General features: G+C 65.8%; 4 protein-coding genes across 4 annotated transcripts; 2 read left to right on the top strand and 2 right to left on the bottom strand.

Moving 5' to 3' along the window:
* Nucleotides 1–1,278: 1,278 nt before the first annotated feature.
* MNEG_6269 (hypothetical protein) lies at nt 1,279–2,052 on the bottom strand (the record flags this gene model as incomplete). The annotated part of the gene is made up of 1 exon (XM_014045260.1): nt 1,279–2,052. One exon carries the CDS (start codon nt 2,050–2,052, stop codon nt 1,279–1,281), a length of 774 nt encoding a protein of 257 aa, XP_013900714.1.
* Nucleotides 2,053–5,525: 3,473 nt separating this feature from the next.
* On the bottom strand, nt 5,526–9,509 carry MNEG_6268 (3-oxoacyl-[acyl-carrier-protein] reductase; the record flags this gene model as incomplete). The annotated part of the gene is made up of 7 exons (XM_014045259.1): nt 5,526–5,586; nt 5,846–5,943; nt 6,273–6,385; nt 6,614–6,779; nt 7,030–7,149; nt 7,512–7,668; nt 9,346–9,509. The coding sequence occupies 7 exons, from the start codon at nt 9,507–9,509 to the stop codon at nt 5,526–5,528; spliced, it is 879 nt and encodes a 292-aa protein (XP_013900713.1).
* A 225-nt stretch (nt 9,510–9,734) lies between these two features.
* Nucleotides 9,735–10,610, top strand: MNEG_6267 (hypothetical protein; the record flags this gene model as incomplete). The annotated part of the gene is made up of 2 exons (XM_014045258.1): nt 9,735–9,900; nt 10,111–10,610. 2 exons carry the CDS (start codon nt 9,735–9,737, stop codon nt 10,608–10,610), a joined length of 666 nt encoding a protein of 221 aa, XP_013900712.1.
* A 943-nt stretch (nt 10,611–11,553) lies between these two features.
* On the top strand, nt 11,554–17,758 carry MNEG_6266 (hypothetical protein; the record flags this gene model as incomplete). The annotated part of the gene is made up of 13 exons (XM_014045257.1): nt 11,554–12,051; nt 12,333–12,481; nt 12,687–12,994; nt 13,351–13,488; nt 13,663–14,122; nt 14,393–14,714; nt 15,030–15,422; nt 15,656–15,871; nt 16,274–16,371; nt 16,557–16,683; nt 17,084–17,167; nt 17,529–17,650; nt 17,749–17,758. The coding sequence occupies 13 exons, from the start codon at nt 11,554–11,556 to the stop codon at nt 17,756–17,758; spliced, it is 2,925 nt and encodes a 974-aa protein (XP_013900711.1).
* Nucleotides 17,759–17,761: the final 3 nt, after the last annotated feature.

The raw sequence follows: 17,761 nt of genomic DNA, 5'->3' as shown, positions 1-17,761 counted from the left end.
ACGCCGCTTGGCGCCGCAGGTCGACCTGAGCGGGGCGCCCGCAGACCTGAGGGGCGAGATTGAGCGCATCACCCCCGCAGACAGGGGGCAAGACAGCCGCCAGGTGCGGCTGTCAAACATACGGCCTTTGTGAGGGTTGGTGCCAGGGTGGCTGCAGGCGGTTTAGCATGGAGCCTGCACCGACCCATGCATGTCACTGCTCCGACTGCCGGGATGCTTGTGTCTGTGGACTGTCGAGCGCGCTTTTGACCACTGCAGCAGCAGTCGAGGATGCGCCGGCTTACATTGGGGCCGCTGCGCCGGTGGTGCTTGCTATGCAACCACCTGCCAGTGCCAGCAGCACCGCGGGCAGTCCGGCGACGGCACCGCGTGCTGACTCGTGCAGCGCAAACGTCTTCAAGCGTGTGTGCATTGCTTAGCTGCATGTTTGTTTGATTGGGGCAGGGCTGCGTGGGCTTTTAGTTGCAGGCCAATGTGCCCCTGATTCCCCAACAAATGATGTCTGTGCATAAGGTGCTGACGCCGATGTTGTGGAGTTTTTCAGGCTGGTCATTGGGCGATCACTTGCACTTGATTCACAATGTTGCGCTTTTTGACGCTGGGTCCCCATCAAGCTCTGACCTGCTGCATCACACGGGGCGGCCGCACATGCACGTGGCTCGCAGCGCGATGCCCGGTTTTTGGTAACAACTCGCACGAATGCGGGGCCCGAGACAGGCCCATGGAAACCAGTCCCACGCGTGCACCTGCTGACAGTATGCACCAGTACAGCGGCCGGGCCTTGGCTGGCTTTGTTGATGGGGCGCGGATGGATGCTGATGAGCCACGCGTGCGGTTGCATCGCAGGCAACGGCTGCTGCGGTACAGTACATGGTGCCCGGGGTTGCAGCCGGTTCAACCCTTGAAGTAAGGCGCAAAGCCAAAAGGGCTCATAAATACATAACCACATGTGCGGCAGAGTGTTTGGGTCAGATTGTTCCCAGGACCCTTGGAACCCAAATTCCATCTTTATCAAAACTCCCTCAGGCAAGCGCGCCAGCAGAGTTGTCACGCGCCACAACGACAGGCTGCAGACCTCTGCCCTATCTGTGTGCATAACCTGCTGGTACGAACAAAATTCGCACGCATCAGCAAGAAAGCCCCCGACCAAGTGGCGGCATCGTTTCACCCAAGCATTCGGGCAGGGGCCAAGCCACCCACAGAGGCGGCAATCATTGCGCGCAGCAGGGTGCCCGGCAAAAGCCACGACTCAACACCCCATTGTGTTTTCATGTGGCCCTACATCACCTTTTCAAAGGGGCCCATGCAGCCAGGCCCCGCCACCACATAAGCCAAGGCGTCCGCCTCGTCATCCTCGCGAGCGGCCCCTGCCTGCTGCTCCCCTGCGCTCGGCGGCGGCGCCACAAACCTGGGAGGGCTCCGCGTCGGCACCCAGCCGTTGGCCATCAGCCGCCTGCCTGTCGGCGCTGCCGCAGGCGCGGGCGTGCTGCTGGCCGGCGCCGCGACGGCGCCCGCGGCGGCCGTGGCCGCGGCTGCGGCGGCCGCGGCGCCGGCGACCATAACGCGGCCCTTCTGCTGCGCTTGGCGGCGCGGCTTGGCGGTGCCGCCGCTTGCTGCCAGCTCATGCTTACCACGCCTGGACCCTCGCCTGCCCTGACCAGGCGCCGCAGCGCCACCTGCGTCCATTTGCGGCGCCATCAGCCCCGCGTGCTGCAGGGACAGCCACGACAGGTCGTGTTGGTCGTACAGGCCCTGCGCCCATGCGGCGCCCCCGAAAGCCTGCTGCTGATCGGGCCAGCGCGGCTGCAGCGGGGGGGAGTAGCCTGGGTTGGACCCCGCAGCCCCCAGCGCAGCGGTGTGGAGGCCATCGAAGGCCGGACCCGTGGGCCAAGCGCTGGTGGTGACGGCGCGCTCGGCTACTGCTGCGTCTGGCAGGTTGCCGCTGGCTTGCACCTGCAGGTTCAGCAGTAGCTGCTGCTGCTGCTGCTGCTGCTGCTGCTGCTGCTGCTGCTGCTGCTGCTGCTGCTGCTGCTGCTGGCCCCAAACCTGCATCAACGCCTGCTGGCCAGCGAGGGACCCGAGATCAAGCTGCGGCAGGGTTGTCCCGGGAAGCTGTTGGGCAGCCAGCATACCCTGCCACTCAGGCGTCGCATATTGGTTGTAGCTTGCCTGGTGCCCCTGCTGCAACAGATCAGACTGCTGTGTCAATCCGCCCTGGACACAGCTACGAGGCTGACCCAGGAGGTCCGACAAGTGCTGCGGCCCATGCTGCTGCTGCTGCTGCTGCTGCTGCTGCTGCTGCTGCTGCTGCTCAGCAGCAGGCTGCTGGTGGTGGTGCTGGTTGTGGTGGGCTGCCAAGTACTGTTGCTGGCGGTGCAAAGCAAGCTGCGACGCATGTACATGCAGGGCACTGTGAGCAGAATTTGGAGAGCCGCCAGCCTCCGCCCACGGGACGGCCGCCCCCAGCGCCTGCTGATGCCACATAACACCCTCACTACTGACAGCCCACGCCTGCTGCTGCGTGGGCGGCCGCGCATGCATGGTGCCCGCCGCCGCCTCAGCGGCCGCGGCCGCGGCGGCCTCCGTCTGCTGGACAGCAGCGGCGACCACGTCTGTGAATGCCCCGCTGCTGCCTGCTACGGACAGGCGAGCTAGGCCGCTGCCCGCCCCCGCCAATGCCGCCTCTGGCGAAAGCCGTTGCTGCTGCTGTACTGCATTCGGCGCCGGATGCACCCCTGCAGCAAAACTAGACGAGATTTGGCTTCCGGACGAGCCCCATGGCGGTGGTGGTGCATTGGACATTGAGGCGGCAGCTCCTTTTGATTGGCGAGCGGCCGCTGCACTGGCGAAAGGCGTATCAGCTCCCACTGTGGCGCAAGCCCCAGCAGGTGCTGCGGGCTGCTCCTCAGCCTGCCGGCTGGCGGGGGCATCAGGCGCAGCCGCGGCTACAGCGGTGTCTTTTGGCAGGGAAGCCGCACGCTGCGCCGCAGCTGCTATTCGCAGCGCAGGCAGCAGCGACTGCGATCGTTCGAGCGCCGCCGCCATCGCCTCGCTGCGCTGGCGCTGCAGGGCCTGTTCCAGTGCCTGCTGCTGCTGCTGCTGCTGCTGGTGCTGCTGGTGCTGCTGCTGCTGCTGCTGCTGCTGCTGCTGCTGCTGCTGCTGCTGCTGCTGCTGCTGCTGCTGCTGCTGCTGTGCATGGTGCCTCTTCAGCTCCCGCCTCTCCTCCTTCCGGCGGCGCTCCGTATCGAGCCGCTGCTGCTGGATCTGCTCCCACACCGCCTTGCGCGAGTGGGCGGCGCCGGCCCTGCCCGCCAAGCCTCTGGGCGTGTCTGGCAGGTCTGCGACGCTCGCTCCGTTGCTGCCGCCGCCCGCACTCCCGCCCGCCGTCGCACGCAGGGGCCCCAACGCCGCCGGGGCGTGGCGGAGCTGCTGCGCGTGCCCAGCGGGCGCGAATGCATCCGGAACTTGATGCTGGAATGTCAGCCCGCCACCAAAGCCGGCGCCAGCAGGCCGATTGCTGCCCGCCCAGCCCCACTGCTGGAAAGAGATTGCCGCGCCTTGCCCAGCCGCCAGGCTTGTCCCCAGGAATTGGGCCGCCGGTTCCGCGCCTGCCTGCTGCTCCACCCCCATTGGATGCTGCACAAGCAGCTGCAAGGCTGGTAGCTGCTGCGGCGGCCCGCCTGCAGCAGCTGGCGGCCAGCGCGGCCACGCCCACACGTCCTCCTGCCCGCCGTCGCGCGCTGATGACTGATGATGGTGGTGGTGCTGGTGGTGATGTTGGGGGTGGTGATGGTGAGACGCCTGATGGGGCGGCCACGCCGGCTGCAGCGAGCCGAGCGGCCCGTGCTCCGTTCGCCACCCGGCCTCGGCTGGAGCTGCCGCGGTTGCGGCGGCAGCAGCAACAGCGCAAGGTGCTGTCGTGGGCAGCCAAGCCTCGAGCTCTGAGTCCACGGCATCCATCGCGTCAGCCACTGAGGCTGCCGCTGCGTGGAGCGTGACAAAAGCGTCCGCCGTCTCTGCTCCTGTTGCTGCTGGCGCTGCTAGCATCATTGCTGCTGATGGTGGTGCTGCCGTGGCGGCGGTGCCCACCACGCCAGGTGCAAGGTCGACTGCAGCTGCCGCCGGCGGCAGTTTTGAGCCATGGAAGGGCAGTCCGCTCGGCGTAGGCGCAACGTCTGGCAGGGTGGCGCCGCAAGGGCCCCCAGGACGCGCCGCCATCGCGCCGGGCGCTGCAGCTGACTGCGAAGGCGCACAGTTTGCCACACCCACGCGTCCAGCTTGGGTGGCAGCTATCTGGTTCTCTGTCAAGTCATCTGATGTGTCATCCAGCTCCTGCATCAGCGACCTGGGGCCGTCGTCACCGGCGGGGTTGACATGACAAGGTGGTTGCAAGTGCACAGTTGGTTTGATTGCGGGGTAGCTGCCTACCGTGAATGGGGACATTACACAATGAGGGTGCAGTTGTTACTTGCCGGCAAAAGTTTCGCGGTTACTCGCGTCGGCAGCTGCTGATCTGCACCCCGCTGGTCTGCTGAAGCTGTGATGTGTTCCCAACCGACAAATACAGCCTGCCCGTGTCTCTTTGGCTTGCCTGAAGTCGCCGCTGCTAAGCGCGCCGCTGCCAAGCTCTGGCGTGTCTCCTGATGCAAAGCGCAACAGGCCGTGAAGATTCTCCTCGCCGCCGCCAGCCCTAACCTCAGCCAGACATGCCGCCGGCTGGGGGTCAGGCACGGCCATGCCCACAGGCGGGAACGCAACCGCGAGCGCGCTGCGTGCGCCGGCAGGGCCACCGCTAGCGTGGCTTGGGGATTCAATAACTGCCCCTGGCCCCACACCTCGGCGGGTGCGTGCCATTGAGGTGGCGGCACCACGCCGGGATCGGTATTGCGGGAAGACGACCGTACTGCTGCGAGTTGCTACAAAACACCTCTATATATAATTCAATTGGTGATCGTCGTCAATCTGATGCTAGGGGATCAAGAAATCTAACCAACAGAGTCTGACTCTCACGACCCGCAGCTCGCTGCTATGGTGAGCTCACTATAGAAGATAATTGGCGGAGAAACTTGATAATACCAGGGCCACAGGGCGATCGGGCCTCCGAGTCTCCAGCAGTGCCCCAGTAGCTCGCCGGTGTTCGCGCACTCTCCGAGGCAGCTTGCCGACTCACGTCTGCAGAGCCCGATCTGGAATGCCAGAATACGGCGATGAGACTCTGATGAGATCATGTGGGTTTGGACAGAGCTTGTGAATCAAGTAGTATCGGCCTGCAGCCCTGACAAGCCCAGGGTTGACCGGTCCAAGGGAGCCAAGCAGTCACAACAACCGGAGAACAGCCACTGCCACCATGCACTCGCAAGCAGCGACATTGCGCTGACGCACGGGCTTTTATTACAGAGAGGCGTGACGGTCACAGCAGTGTCGCAGGGGCACACCCTCCTAGCTCATACAGTCGTGGTGCCCTGGTGTGGCGCCCCATTGGCGGCACCCTGGCTAGGACGGCTCGCCCTCATTCGCCCGTCTGCCTACTGCGCCTTCAAGCTTCCAAGACCGCCATCGACGCCCAAGACCTGGCCAGTCACAAAGCTGGGCACCACATAATCAGATAGGGGAAGGGGCAATGAATGGTGATTAGAGAGGCGGTCTGGTAAACAGGCCTCGAACTGCATCGAGGGTGTTGTGTGAGCACACCCCATCCTCAACCAAGCGGGCAGAGAGCCAGGAGCAGGAGCTCAGCACGCAAAGAGGGCGGCAATTGAGCTGCCTTGATCGAGACAATCGTCGCAGCGCTTGCTGGCGCAGCGCGCATGCAGCCGGCGGCCGGCGCCAGGCCTAGTCGGCGCACCTGTTGCTTGGGTTAAGAAGGAACTCGAGGGCCGCCGCCACCTCATCCGCCTCCCCCACGCGCTTCAGCGCGTGCATCCCCTCCGAAGCCTTCAGGGCCTGCGGCGGTCCGGGGCCAAGCGGCAGACCGAGAGGGCGTGGTAGTCCAGGGGGCGTGCGTGCGTGTGAGCCAGAAGCAAGCAAGCTCAGCGGGTGCATGGGCACAAGAAAGCCGCTGTGACGGCACAGTCACATTTGCATTTCGAAAGCTCAGCAATCCTGCCGTAGCCGCAGCTGGCGCTGCTGAGGAAGGTCTGCACGCATGCGCCGTGGTGCCATCCTGAGCCTGCAGGTGTCAAAGCGGCCCTTGTGCATACAAACAACGAAACAGCCCGCGCATTGAGAAAGTGGTGATTGGTGGGTGGCGTGTGGGGGCAAGGGGATCGCACCGCTGGGTTGGAGATGATGCGGTCAGCCAGGGGCGTGCGCGTCAGGCCCGGCGCCACGCAGTTGACGCGCACGCCCTTTGGCGCGTACGTCGCCGCTGCAGACAGCATCAAGCCTGAAGGCACGCAGATGGGGGGAGCATAAACGTTGAATTTGGCCAGAGGCTTGATATGGCTGTCGGCGCCAGCCATCTGGGTGCAGGCCCACAAGCTAAATCAGGTGTTACCTTAGTAACAGGCGTGCGCACAGCAGTGGCGGACCTGCTTGACATGGTGGCCGAGTGCGATGCAGGCAGCGTGCATGCTCACGGCCCGCAGGGCGCCGAAGCGGAGGTTGGCCCTACCCTGCACGCCCGCCTTGGCGGCGGCGATGGCCTCGTGATTGGGGATGCCGTGGCGCGCCACCGCAGAGGAGCAGAACGCAATCGAGCCGCCGGTGGGCTGCCGCATCATCGCCTTGACCGACGGCCGGAGGACGTTGAAGCAGCTGAACAGGTTTGTGCGGAGCGTCTGGCGGGCGGGCACGGCAGAGGCAGCGGGTGGCGGGTCGTGGGACACTTGGGGCCAGCAGCCAGTGATTGTTGAAACGTCCTTGAAGGACTCGAGCAGACGGGCGCTCTTTTTGAGGCGTTGCAGGAAGCGGCCGCACCAATGCCTGCAAGTCGGCTGACGCCGCCGCTGCCGCAGCCGCACAGCCGACCCCTGGGCCACCAGCATCGCCTGTGCCCGCACAAAGCCGCCCCTACTGCGGGGCGCGCACCTGCTCGAAGTCGGCGTCGCTGGTGGTGTGGGCCGACTTGAGGACGATGGAGCCGACGCAGTTTGCGACGCCGTCGACGCGGCCGTGGTCAGACACCACTTTTGCAAACAGGGCGTCGGCCTGGGGGTACAGGGGGGATGCAGGACAGTTGCTTGACAGCCGACCGGATTAGCTTGCGCGGCCGCCCGGGCGCCCCAGCCGCATGCTCTGCAGGTGAGCCCGCGCTGCTGCCAATCGGCCGGGCTGGGCGTCCCTCCAAACAGCCTGTCCCGCAGGGGCAGCAGCCTTTGAGGCTGCCGTGCATGCGCTCATGCAATCACTGATCCAGGGCGCCCGCTGGGCCCCTTAAGGCAATCAAAGCGGCCGTTCCCGAAAAGCTGCCCGCTCTCTGTAAGCGCCTTGCTCCATAATGCGCCCAAACCCCTGTCAAAGAAATCGGCCAAATCCTTGTAGCAGCCAGTTCCCTGACATCCGCCTCCCACCTGCTTAGCATCCAACGGGTCTGCCACCAGGGGGATGCCGCCGCCGCCCAGCGACGCGGCCAGCGCGTCCAGCTTGCCCTGGTCGCGGCCCGCCAGAACAACCGTCGCGCCCGGCTTCGCGGCCAGCCGCTTGGCCAGGCAGCTGCCGATGCCGCCGCTGGCGCCAAAAATAACGTAGACTGGTGGGCGACGCGCGCCCACACGATTGTTGCGTGGTGGAGGGGGCAGCACACGCGAGGGAGGGCGGTCAGGTCGTGGCAGGTGCAGCTGGGTGCTGGTGTGCAGCGCTTTACGGCAGAGTGCAATGATGCAAGGCTGAGCGGCCTGGCCCAGAGTCAGAGCAGCGCGGGAGCTGCCGTGCAGTACAGCTGCTGTGCGTGTTTGAATGTCCAAGAAATGCGTGCGCCATGACTGCCAGCTGCCCGCCCGCGACCCCGCCAGAAGCTGCTCCAGCCACAGACGCTCACCTGGTGGCGCGGCGGCGCCATCAGTGGCATATGCACATGCCGGCTGGCCAATCAGGCGGAGGGACGCACGTCCTCGGCTGGCGGTAGCCAGGGCCCGCCTGGTACAGTTCCCGAGCATCGCTGTGGATTGAGCTGCCCTCCTGTGTGCTGCGTGCTTGCCACGCACTGTGCTGAGGCCGCAGCGTCTGCGCGGCAATCGTTGGATGCGCGCTGGAAGCGCAAGAGCTGATAGGTTGGAATAACTACGCGAATAAGCACCAATGGGCGTGCGTGCAGTGCCGAGCAAGACCGCGCGTGAATGGTCAAGTGGCAGGGCAGGGTGATAGCAAACAATGGAACGCTTATGTGTCCCTGGATACAAAGTGAACAACAAATCAAATACCTGAAGATGACTGAAGTGCAGCTGGAGGCAACGATCTGGGTGACCTCCAAATGTGGCCAGCGTTGCGGGCTCTCACGCAACAGAGAGGCGCACTAATACATAAAAGTCCTGCTGCGCTTGCAATCGGACGCGGGATCGCCGATGCGGCGGGCGACTCTGTCGACTGCGTCGTCATTGGCGCAGGTGCGAGCAGGGTGGCGCAGCAGCTGGGTGCCTCTGCCGGCGCTTTAAACCACCCTCCTGAGCTCAACGAAATAATTGACCCCGCAGGTGTCGTCGGGCTCGCGTGCGCGCGAGGGATAGCACAGGCTGGGCATGAGGTGTTGGTTGTCGAGCGCGGGGGCGCCATTGGCACAGAGACCAGCAGCAGGCGAGTCTGCAGCGAGCCGCCTCTTTACGCGCCCTGGTCGGTGAACCAGACCGGACTGTCAAAAGTTGACGAAACGCGGGGCTGCTGCTGGGAGGGTGCCCAAAAAGCCGTGTCCTGGGCCCGCCCTCGGCACTGGCAGGCTTGCCTTGTCCGCACATGTTTGGGCCGCGTCTTGACAACCTCGCCGACAGGAACTCAGAAGTGATCCATGCGGGGATATACTACCCGCCTGGCAGCCTCAAGGCGGCCGCATGCGTGGAGGGTCGCGCCATGCTGTATGACTTTTGTGGGAGCCGCGGCGTGTCCCACAAGAGGACCGGCAAGATGATTGTCGCAACGAACCCTGGGTGGGTGCAGCAGATCATATAGTCAGGTGGTCGAGCACCAGTCAACATGCGGGCATGAGCCGGCAGGGGGCTTGCCGCGTGCATGCGGACTGCTGCAGTCAAATAAGTGGGCGTGTCCCCCAGGCCGAGGCATGCGCATGTGACAGCAGCCACTGCGTATGTTACAGCGGCTGCGGCGCCCTGGCAAGTGCCCCCATGAGACAAGTCACGCCTAGCGAGGCGCCCCCCGGCGCGCCCTAACCTCGAGCGACCGCTGCCGCCATCGCACCTCGTCACCGCGGCCGGCAGCCAGCTGGAGCAGCTGCGGGCGGTCATGGCAGCCGGCCTGGCCAATGGCGTGAGGGACCTGCGGCTGCTGTCGCAGGCGGAGGCGCAGAGCTTGGAGCCGGAGCTGCGGTGCAGCGGCGCGCTGCTGTCGCCGTCGACGGGCATTGTCAGCAGTCATGAGTGAGCGAGGGGTGGTGCTGTTCCATTCAGGATGGCCTATGTGGCCCGTAGTGTTGCCAAAATTTAACAATAGGCGAGTCGCTGTAGCCACAGGATGGCGATTGTGGTTGAGCCACTTGAAAGGGATCCAGAAGAGCGTGGCTAGAGGTGTAGCTAACCCTTGCACTTGCATGTCCTGTGGCGCCAACCCTGCTGTCCCTGCAAAGATTCATGGATGTGCTGTGGCTGGATGCGGAGTCGGCCGGCGCGAGCATGGCGGTGCACAGCCGTGTCACAGGGGTGACCGCGGAAGCCGCACGGAAGCTGGTGCACGTGGAGGACGTCAACACGGGGGAGCGCTCGACGGTCGGCGCGCGGTGGTTGGTGAACGCCGCAGGTGTGCTCGCGCGGGAGGGCGCTCTTTTCCCTCGTGCTGCTCTCCAAGGGGCGTGCTGGCGGGTTCGCCTGGTCCTCGTCGGCCCCGTCAACATCCACTGGGAACTCCCGCCTGAGGCTGTGATGGCTGCGGCCCGTTAGCTCACTCCATGTTCGACCTGGGCTGCCGGGCTCCCATTCCAACGTCCGCGTAACAACCCCAAACAAACAGGCCTCGGCGCCCAGGCCGTCGCCGCGTCGATCCAAGGCGTCCCCGCGTCTTCCATCCCGCCCCGCCGCCTCGCAAAGGGCAGCTACTTTGCGCTCTCTGGCTGCGGCGCCCCCTTCTCGCACCTCATCTACCCGCTGCCCGAGGACGGCGGCTTGGGGGTGCACCTGACGATAGACCTTGGCGGCCAAGCCAAGTTTGGGCCTGATGTGGAGTGGGTGGATAGCATTGATTACAGTGTAGACCCAAGCAGGGGCGACAAGTTCTATTCGGCGATCCGGTCATACTGGCCGGGGCTGCGGGACGGCGCGCTCGTGCCGAGCTACTCGGGCGTGCGGCCCAAGGTCAGCGGGCCGGGGGAGCCGGCGGCCGACTTTGTGCTGCAGGGGGCGCGCAGGGGCCACGGCGTGCGGGGGCTCGTGAACCTGTTTGGCATCGAGAGCCCCGGGCTCACGGCGTCGATGGCGATCGCGGCGCGCGTGCTGGCGTTGCTACGGGGTTGAGAGATGACTTTTTGGTGGCATGATGCACATGAGTGGTTGATGTGTTCTGACTGTAAGTGTGCGATTGCGTGCAGCTGCACAGCGTGTGCTTGGGAACGAAGCTGGGTTTGTACGCTCGCGTGCGTGCGTGTGCGCGTGCGCGCGCGCGCGCGCGTGTGTGTGTGTGTGTGTGTGAAAGAGAGAGAGAGTGTGTGTGTGCGAATGCAAGTGAGCCCACTCGCTGAATATGCTCGTACAAGCTGCATTGAAAAAGCAAACCAGGTTTTGTACCCTTTACAAATTACAGTACATCAATGCAACAGACTCCGGTGTCCATGCTGCACTCATCACCAGGAAGTGCATGCGAGTGCGAGCGTCTTGCGTGCGGACGGCGTTTGCACGCAAGCAGTGATCAAGGCGTGAGCTGCTCACAGAGCCAAATTGATATTGGCGCCTTCTCGATCCCGTGCCACTTGCTCCAGATGTCGTCGGTCGCTCTCAGTACAATTGCACGGTGTGACAGGTGTACAGGCTTTTGGAAGCACCGCGCAGGCGGTCAGGTGCACTGCGCAGGCGGGACTCGGTCAGAATCCAGGGTCAAATTGGGGGATGACGCACTCTGGCAGCAAAGCTGCCCTCTTGATAGCGGAAGGAAATAGCCACCAAATCAACCACACTATGTATGCAATGCAATGCCCAGCAAACCATACAGCGAGCCACTTCACGTTCAGGTTGCAACTTGATCTGGGAACAGCGGACGCTCGCAACTCAAAGCTGTTACAGATGTCTACTACACTGATTTTTGTGTTGGTTACTGTGACATGATCTTGTATGCGACAGATCAGCCGACGTGATCACTCGACTTTAGCTTGGTTTGGCCCATTTTAGCGCTACACGCATCCATTAGCAAGGTTTTTAACACGCTCTGGTGGCGCACCAAGTGACAGTTGGCGATCGGGGGCCGATGAGGGCTCGCCGCAGCGAAACCGCGCTGCGCGCGCTGCTGCCGCGCACGCTCCTCCTCGCCGCCGCCGCGCTCGCGTGCTTCGCCCGCGGCGCGGCGGCGATGTACGAGGACCAGGCCGGCACCTTCGACTGGCACCGCCAGCACGTGGGCGAGGTCGTGGCGGCGGGCTACGCGCCGGGGCGCGACCGGTTCTACGTCGCCACCTCGCAGTCGGTTGTCGCAGCATTGTCTGCTGCCGATGGCTCCATCGCCTGGCGCCGCACATACACAGACGACGACCCCCTCGGCGCCGCGCTGCCCGCCGCCCGCCCGGCCGCGCTCGTCGCGGCCAGCGGCGGCGGGCGCTACGTGCGCGCGTGGGACGCAAATGGCGGGTTGAAGTGGGAGGGCCTCGCGGCGCCGGCGGCCGCCGCGGCGGGCGGGAGCACTGCGCTGGCAGCTGTCACCCTGCAGGACGGGCCGGGGGTCGCATTGGTTGGCGGAGGGCTCGTCCAGGTGCGGCCCCGGCCATTGTGCTGAGTGATCAACTGTGCATGGCGAACAGCGACAGAGGGCTGTTCACGCCTTGCTTCTCAAATAAACGCAGCGTTACCCCTGGGATCCAGGCAGGCTGCGGGACCCTACAAGTCATCGAGCAGGGCAGGGGTCATGCTGCGTGCGCCCCTGGCGCCGCGCTCGCAGGGCCGCAAGCTCCTTTATGTGTGATGCGGCGTAGGGCCGGGCAGCCCGAGCGCGCAAACGCGCCCGCTGCACTCGCTGCCGGTGGCCATACGCAGGTCCGAGGGACGGCAAAGGGCGCCCTTGCTTGGTCTGCGCCCGGCCCAAGCTCCTCCGCGGAGGCGGGTGCGCTCAATCTCGTGGCCGCGGCGCCAACCACGAGCGAGGCGCCAGGGGACAACGTGCTGGCGGTCAGCTTCGTGCCGGGGTGAGCTCGCGCCGCGGCTGCCGTATGGCTTGGTGGCGCCCAGGTTTGAAGCCGGCTCAGAGCTCTCCGCAGGGGCTGCACGGCATAGGAGGGGGATGCTTTGTCAGCCTGCATGGTCTCGATCAAGCGTTTGCTGCAGCCGTCGCCCATGACGCGCGGCCAAGCGGCGCGGGTAACCCTCGCCCCTTGCTTCCAAACACCACAGGGCCAAGTCCGGCGGCGCCGCGCTGTTCAGCCTGAGCGGCGGCGAGGAAGGCGCCCAGCGCTGGGACCTGCGCAGCCCCGAGCCCCTGGGCCGCGCCGCGCTGCTGACCCAGGCCGGGCTGTTCGCGGCCAGCGCGTCCGGTGCCGCGGCGTGCGCGGCGGCGGCAGACTACGACGCAGCGGGCGCGGACCTGGACTGCCTGGACTTTGCGGCGCTGGCGGGCTGCGACGGCGGGTGCGGCGGAGAGGTGGCGGTCGCCAGCGCGGGCGGCGACGGGCGGGGCGCGTTCTACACGGTTCCTGGCGCGGGTGAGTGGCAAAGGGCGTGCGTGCGGTCCAGGGACCGTGTCGTGAGGCGCGGCAGAGACCACTGGTGGGGGCGAAGGGCCTGAGCTGTTGAGCACGTCGCAAGCAGGGTGGTTATAATCCCGCAGAACCTGTCGCGGCCGCTGGGTTTGGCCCTCGCTCGCTTGTCTGCTCCGCCTGCTGCTGCACCTGCTGCTGCCCCTGCCGCCGTCGTCGTCACCGATGGAAGCGGCGCGCCTTCGCCGCCGCCGAGGGACATTGGTTGGCATGGTGCTGGTGGTGGGTTTGCCTATGCGGCGCTGCGCTGTGACCATCGCCGGCCGCCACACTCCCGACACTCGCCCCCTCGCGACGCGCAGGCGTCTTGCTGGTGTCTGTTGCTGACGGGGCGCTCCGGCTGGTGCAGCGCTTCCCGGGCGCCACTGCTGTGTCTCAGCCCTTCGTGAACGCGGCGGGCGCGACGCTCGCAGCCGTGTTCGGGGCCCCCACCGACGCAGGTGGGCTGGGGACGGCGCCCACTTTGACCCCAGCATGCGAGCCTGCTGGCTCCAGCTGCCACCTGGAATGGATCTTTCGATTCTGATTTTCCGGATCACGGGGCCGATCCCCGCCTGTGCCTCCAAAGCTGTGTTCGCGCCTCACAGCACCGCGCTCCGCCTGCAACCTTTCAGGCGTGCCTGTCACCGTCGTCGACACGGCCAGCGGCGCGTCGGCCGCCTCCTGGACCCTCGCGGCCCCCTCCGCCCCCCACCCCGTCCACGGCCCGCCCGCCGCCGTCCGCGCCGCGTTCCCCGCCGCACCCCGCGGTGCCGGCGACGCGCCTGGCGCGCTCGACGCGGCGGCGCGACCGCTGCTGGTCGTGTGGAGCGACCACGCCCTCTCTTTCGCCAGGGGGCCGGCGCCGCCCGTGTGGGTGCGCGAGGAAGCGCTGGCGAGCATTCAGTCAACGCTGTTCATTGACCTTCCCGCCGCCAAGGGCGCCGCGGTGGCGGAGGGCGCGAAGGGGGGCGGGCTGTTTGGGGACAATGTCAGGCGGTGGCTGCGGATGCAGCTGCTGGCAGTTGTGGTCCAGTTCAAGCTGGGTGCTGACGAGGACAAGGCGGAGCTGGTGGCGCTTAGGGAGGAGCTGAGGTGCGGGAAAGAGAGAGGGAGTGTGCGAATGTGTGTGGTGGGGTGCTTGCGCTTGTGTGTGCGTGCACACGTGTGTCATGCGTCTGTGTGCATGGAGGCGTGCATGTGCTGCCATGCTCCCGCCGCATCCACGCTCAACGCACCGAGAAACACGCATGCGCACACGAACACACACACACACACACACACATACGCACGCACACACACACACACACACACAGACGTAAGCGCCCATCATCCTCGCTCACCCGCCCTACCCGCCCCCCCCAGCAACAAGAACCTCATGTACCGCGACCCCAACGGCTTCAGGAAGCTCATCGTCGTCCTCACCGCCGCCGGCAAGGCCCTCGCCCTCCACAACGGCGACGGCCGCGTCGTCTGGGCCGCGCGCTACGACCCGGCGGCCCCGCCGACGCACCTCCTCCGCTGGCGGCGTTTCCACGACCTCACGCACGCGCCGCAGCTCGCACTGGTGCGCGCGGGCGCGGCGGCGGGCGCTGACGCGGAAGTGGGGCGGTCGTACGTGAGCGTGCTGGACGGCGGGTCCGGCCGGGAGCTTGAGCGGATCGACGCGGGCAGCCCCGTGGAGAAGGTGGGAGGAGGGTTCGGGGGCGGCGTGCTGCTTTTGAGCACGGTTGTGGGCCTGGCAGAGGAGGCGCTCGGGAAGCTGTTAGCCTTGAGACCTGTCTCTGCTCGTCGGGTTGCGGCGCAGCGCTCAGGCGTTCGATCGCAGCGGCTTTGGCAATACCGCACTCGCCTCCAGCCACACGCAAACCTTAGAAACGCATGCGCATATGCATGTGCACATCACACACATTTCGGCACACGCAGGCACCCAAAGCATCCCTCAAGACTCACATGCACACAATGACCAACACCCCATCAACACACTCCCTCACACATGAAGGTCATCCCCCTGCCGGACCCCCTGCACGACGGCACAGCCGAACAATTCAGCTACCTGCTCCTGCAGCCCGCACCCCCGGCCCCAGGCGCGTCCGGCTGCCCGCCGCCGCCGCCGTCCCGCGCCGCCCGCCTCGTGCCGGCCGGCGCGGCCGCGGCCGCGCGCTTCGCGGCGCTCGCCGATCGGGTCTCGTTCTGGGTGCACGCCCCGCCGGCCGGCGGCTGCGCGGGCGGCGGCGCGCTCGCCGGGTACGGCTTTGGCGGCGCCGCAGCCTCGGCCCCGGGGGCGGAGGGCGGTGCCTATGAGGCTGAGCTGATCTGGAGCTTGGCTCTGCCCGGGAAGCTTCTGGCGGTGGCCGCGCGGGACCCCGCGGAGCCAATGCACTCAGCAGTCAAGGTGCGTCGTTGTGAATGGGTTGAGGGACCGGTTGGGGCCTCATGCTTGGGGCCTGCGCTTGCAACGGGTGGTGCAGGGTTGCATCAAAGAGCTGCGCTGCTCTGTCGCGCCGCAAGCTTTGTACGGCGGGCATGCGCACGAGCAACCGAGGCCGCGTTGGATTGAAAAATCTGCCCCAGGTTGTCAAACCTTCTCAACAAGCCTCCAAAACCCCAATCGAAACGCCCCCACAGGTGCTGGGCGACCGCGCCCTCAAATTCAAGTACACAAACCCAAACCTCGTGTTCCTCGCCGTCGAGGGCGCCGCGCCCGCCCGCGCCGCGCCGCGCCGCGGCGCGGCCGCCGCCGCCGCCGCCGCGGAGCCCGGCGTGACAGCGATGGTTGTGAGCACTGATGACGGCGCGGTGCTGCACCAGCAGGCGCACGAGGGCGCGGCGGGGCCCGTGCAGGTGAGAACACGCACACGCGCACGCTCGCGCCTGCATGCGCGCGTGCGTGTTGCGGCGCGCATGAGAAGCGCGCTGCGCCGGGTCGTGGGCGCTTGTTCTCAGCTGCCGGCGTGCGTGGGGCTGCCGCGCCCCAGGGGCCGCCCCTGCAGGGATTTTTTTTCCATCCCCCCCCCTCCCCTCTGCCGCCCACCACCCTTTACACACAGAGCCGCGCTGTCCAAACCCCGCCCTGCCTCCTGTCGGCCCCTTGCGCTGACGCTCCCCTCGGCCCCGGCAGATCTTGAACCAACTTTTTGTCACAAACCGGCCCCAAGCACCCACCAACCTGCTCCGCCAGCCCCGATTGCACAACATCGTTGTTGCCACAACCTCGTCTGTGTCTCACCTGCCCCCCAAACCCAGGCTGTCGCGTCTGAGCACTGGTTCGTGTACACGCACCTGGACACCGCGACAGCGCGGCAGCAGGCAACAGTCATGGAGCTTTACGACGCGACTCCGAGGTTGGTGATCTGATCTGATCTGATCTGACCTTGAGCCGCGAAATTTGATGCCGCGATCTTCCTTGGTGCGCTCGACTCGATCGTGTCAGCGGCATGGTAACAACGTCCGCCATACCAATTACTGCCTTTTGCCCAACTGTCAACTGTCAACTGCCAATCCAACCGCCGCACCCGGACATCGCCAGGGACCTGTCTCTGGGCACTGTGCTGTCGTCCGTCTTTGGCGGCGAGGGCGGCGCGGTGGCCGGGGCGCGCGGCGGCGACGACAGCTCCACCCCGCTGGAGGTGCTCACGCAGTCCTACTACCTGCAGGTCGGCAGATTATGATGATAAAAAAACTATTGTTGTTTTGATACTAAACTAAACTAAACGAATTGATTGATTGGGTTTTCCTTACAATGCAGGATGGCGCGCGCCTGGCATGCATGTCGGGCCGCTAAGGGGCGGGCCCCTGCCTCGCCGCCTCAACCCACCCTCGAAGCCACACCATCGCTCCGCGCCACAACGCCCTTCGAACCCCTCACCCTCGCCCTCACACCGGCGCGGCTGCTAGTGTAATCATTTGTTGTCTCACCCCAACCCCGCGCCCTCACAGCAATGCCCCCGCTGACCACCCTCAAACGACCCTGCAATACCGCCGAATTTCTTACCCCCCCCCCCTTACCACGGCCCCCTGGGATCGTTCATACGCCCTGCCCCCCCTGCCTTCCAGGTGCGCTCCAAGCTGCTGTCTGTGACCCAGACCCTCAGCGGCATCAACATCAAGCAGCTGCTCATCGGCACGGTCGCAGACCAGGTGGGCAGCAGGGGGCAGCGATTTGGGGGGGGGGAGCCGCGGCAGCCGCGCCGCGCGGCTCTGCTGCACTCATCGCACAGCCACGTGGTCCGCGGTCGTTGGCGCCGGCCCCTGATCATCCCACCACCCACCCTCCCCACGGAGGTCTCAACACACTTCCTCCACCCCGCCGAGCGACACCCAACCACCCTCCGTTGCTTCCCCCCTAGCGTCCCCGCCATCGACCCCAGCGCAAAAACCCACGCACCACCACTCCCCCAAACCCCACCATCCCACCGACATCCCCCCAAGACCCCAACAGCCAAACCCTGGTGCGCCTCCAAACCCTAAACCCTGAATCTCATCTCCCCATCTTCCGCAGGTATACGCGATGGACAAGCGTTTCCTGGACCCCCGCCGCCCCCTGCGCGCCAAGCAGACCCCCGAGGAGGCGGAAGAGCGCCTCATGCCCTACGCAGAGCTGCTGCCCTTTGCGCCGCTGTCGTACGCCACTCTGGACAAGGCCGTCGCGCGGCTGAGGGGCGTCGTGGCGCAGCCGGCGGGGCTGGAGTCGACGACGCTCGTGCTGGCGGTGGGCATAGGGGGACATGAAGG

Source organism: Monoraphidium neglectum (genome assembly GCF_000611645.1).
Source record: "Monoraphidium neglectum strain SAG 48.87 unplaced genomic scaffold scaffold01003, whole genome shotgun sequence".
Lineage (NCBI taxonomy): Eukaryota > Viridiplantae > Chlorophyta > Chlorophyceae > Sphaeropleales > Selenastraceae > Monoraphidium > Monoraphidium neglectum.
Note: the sequence above shows the minus strand (reverse complement) of the source record. Positions and strands in the feature narration are given on the sequence as shown.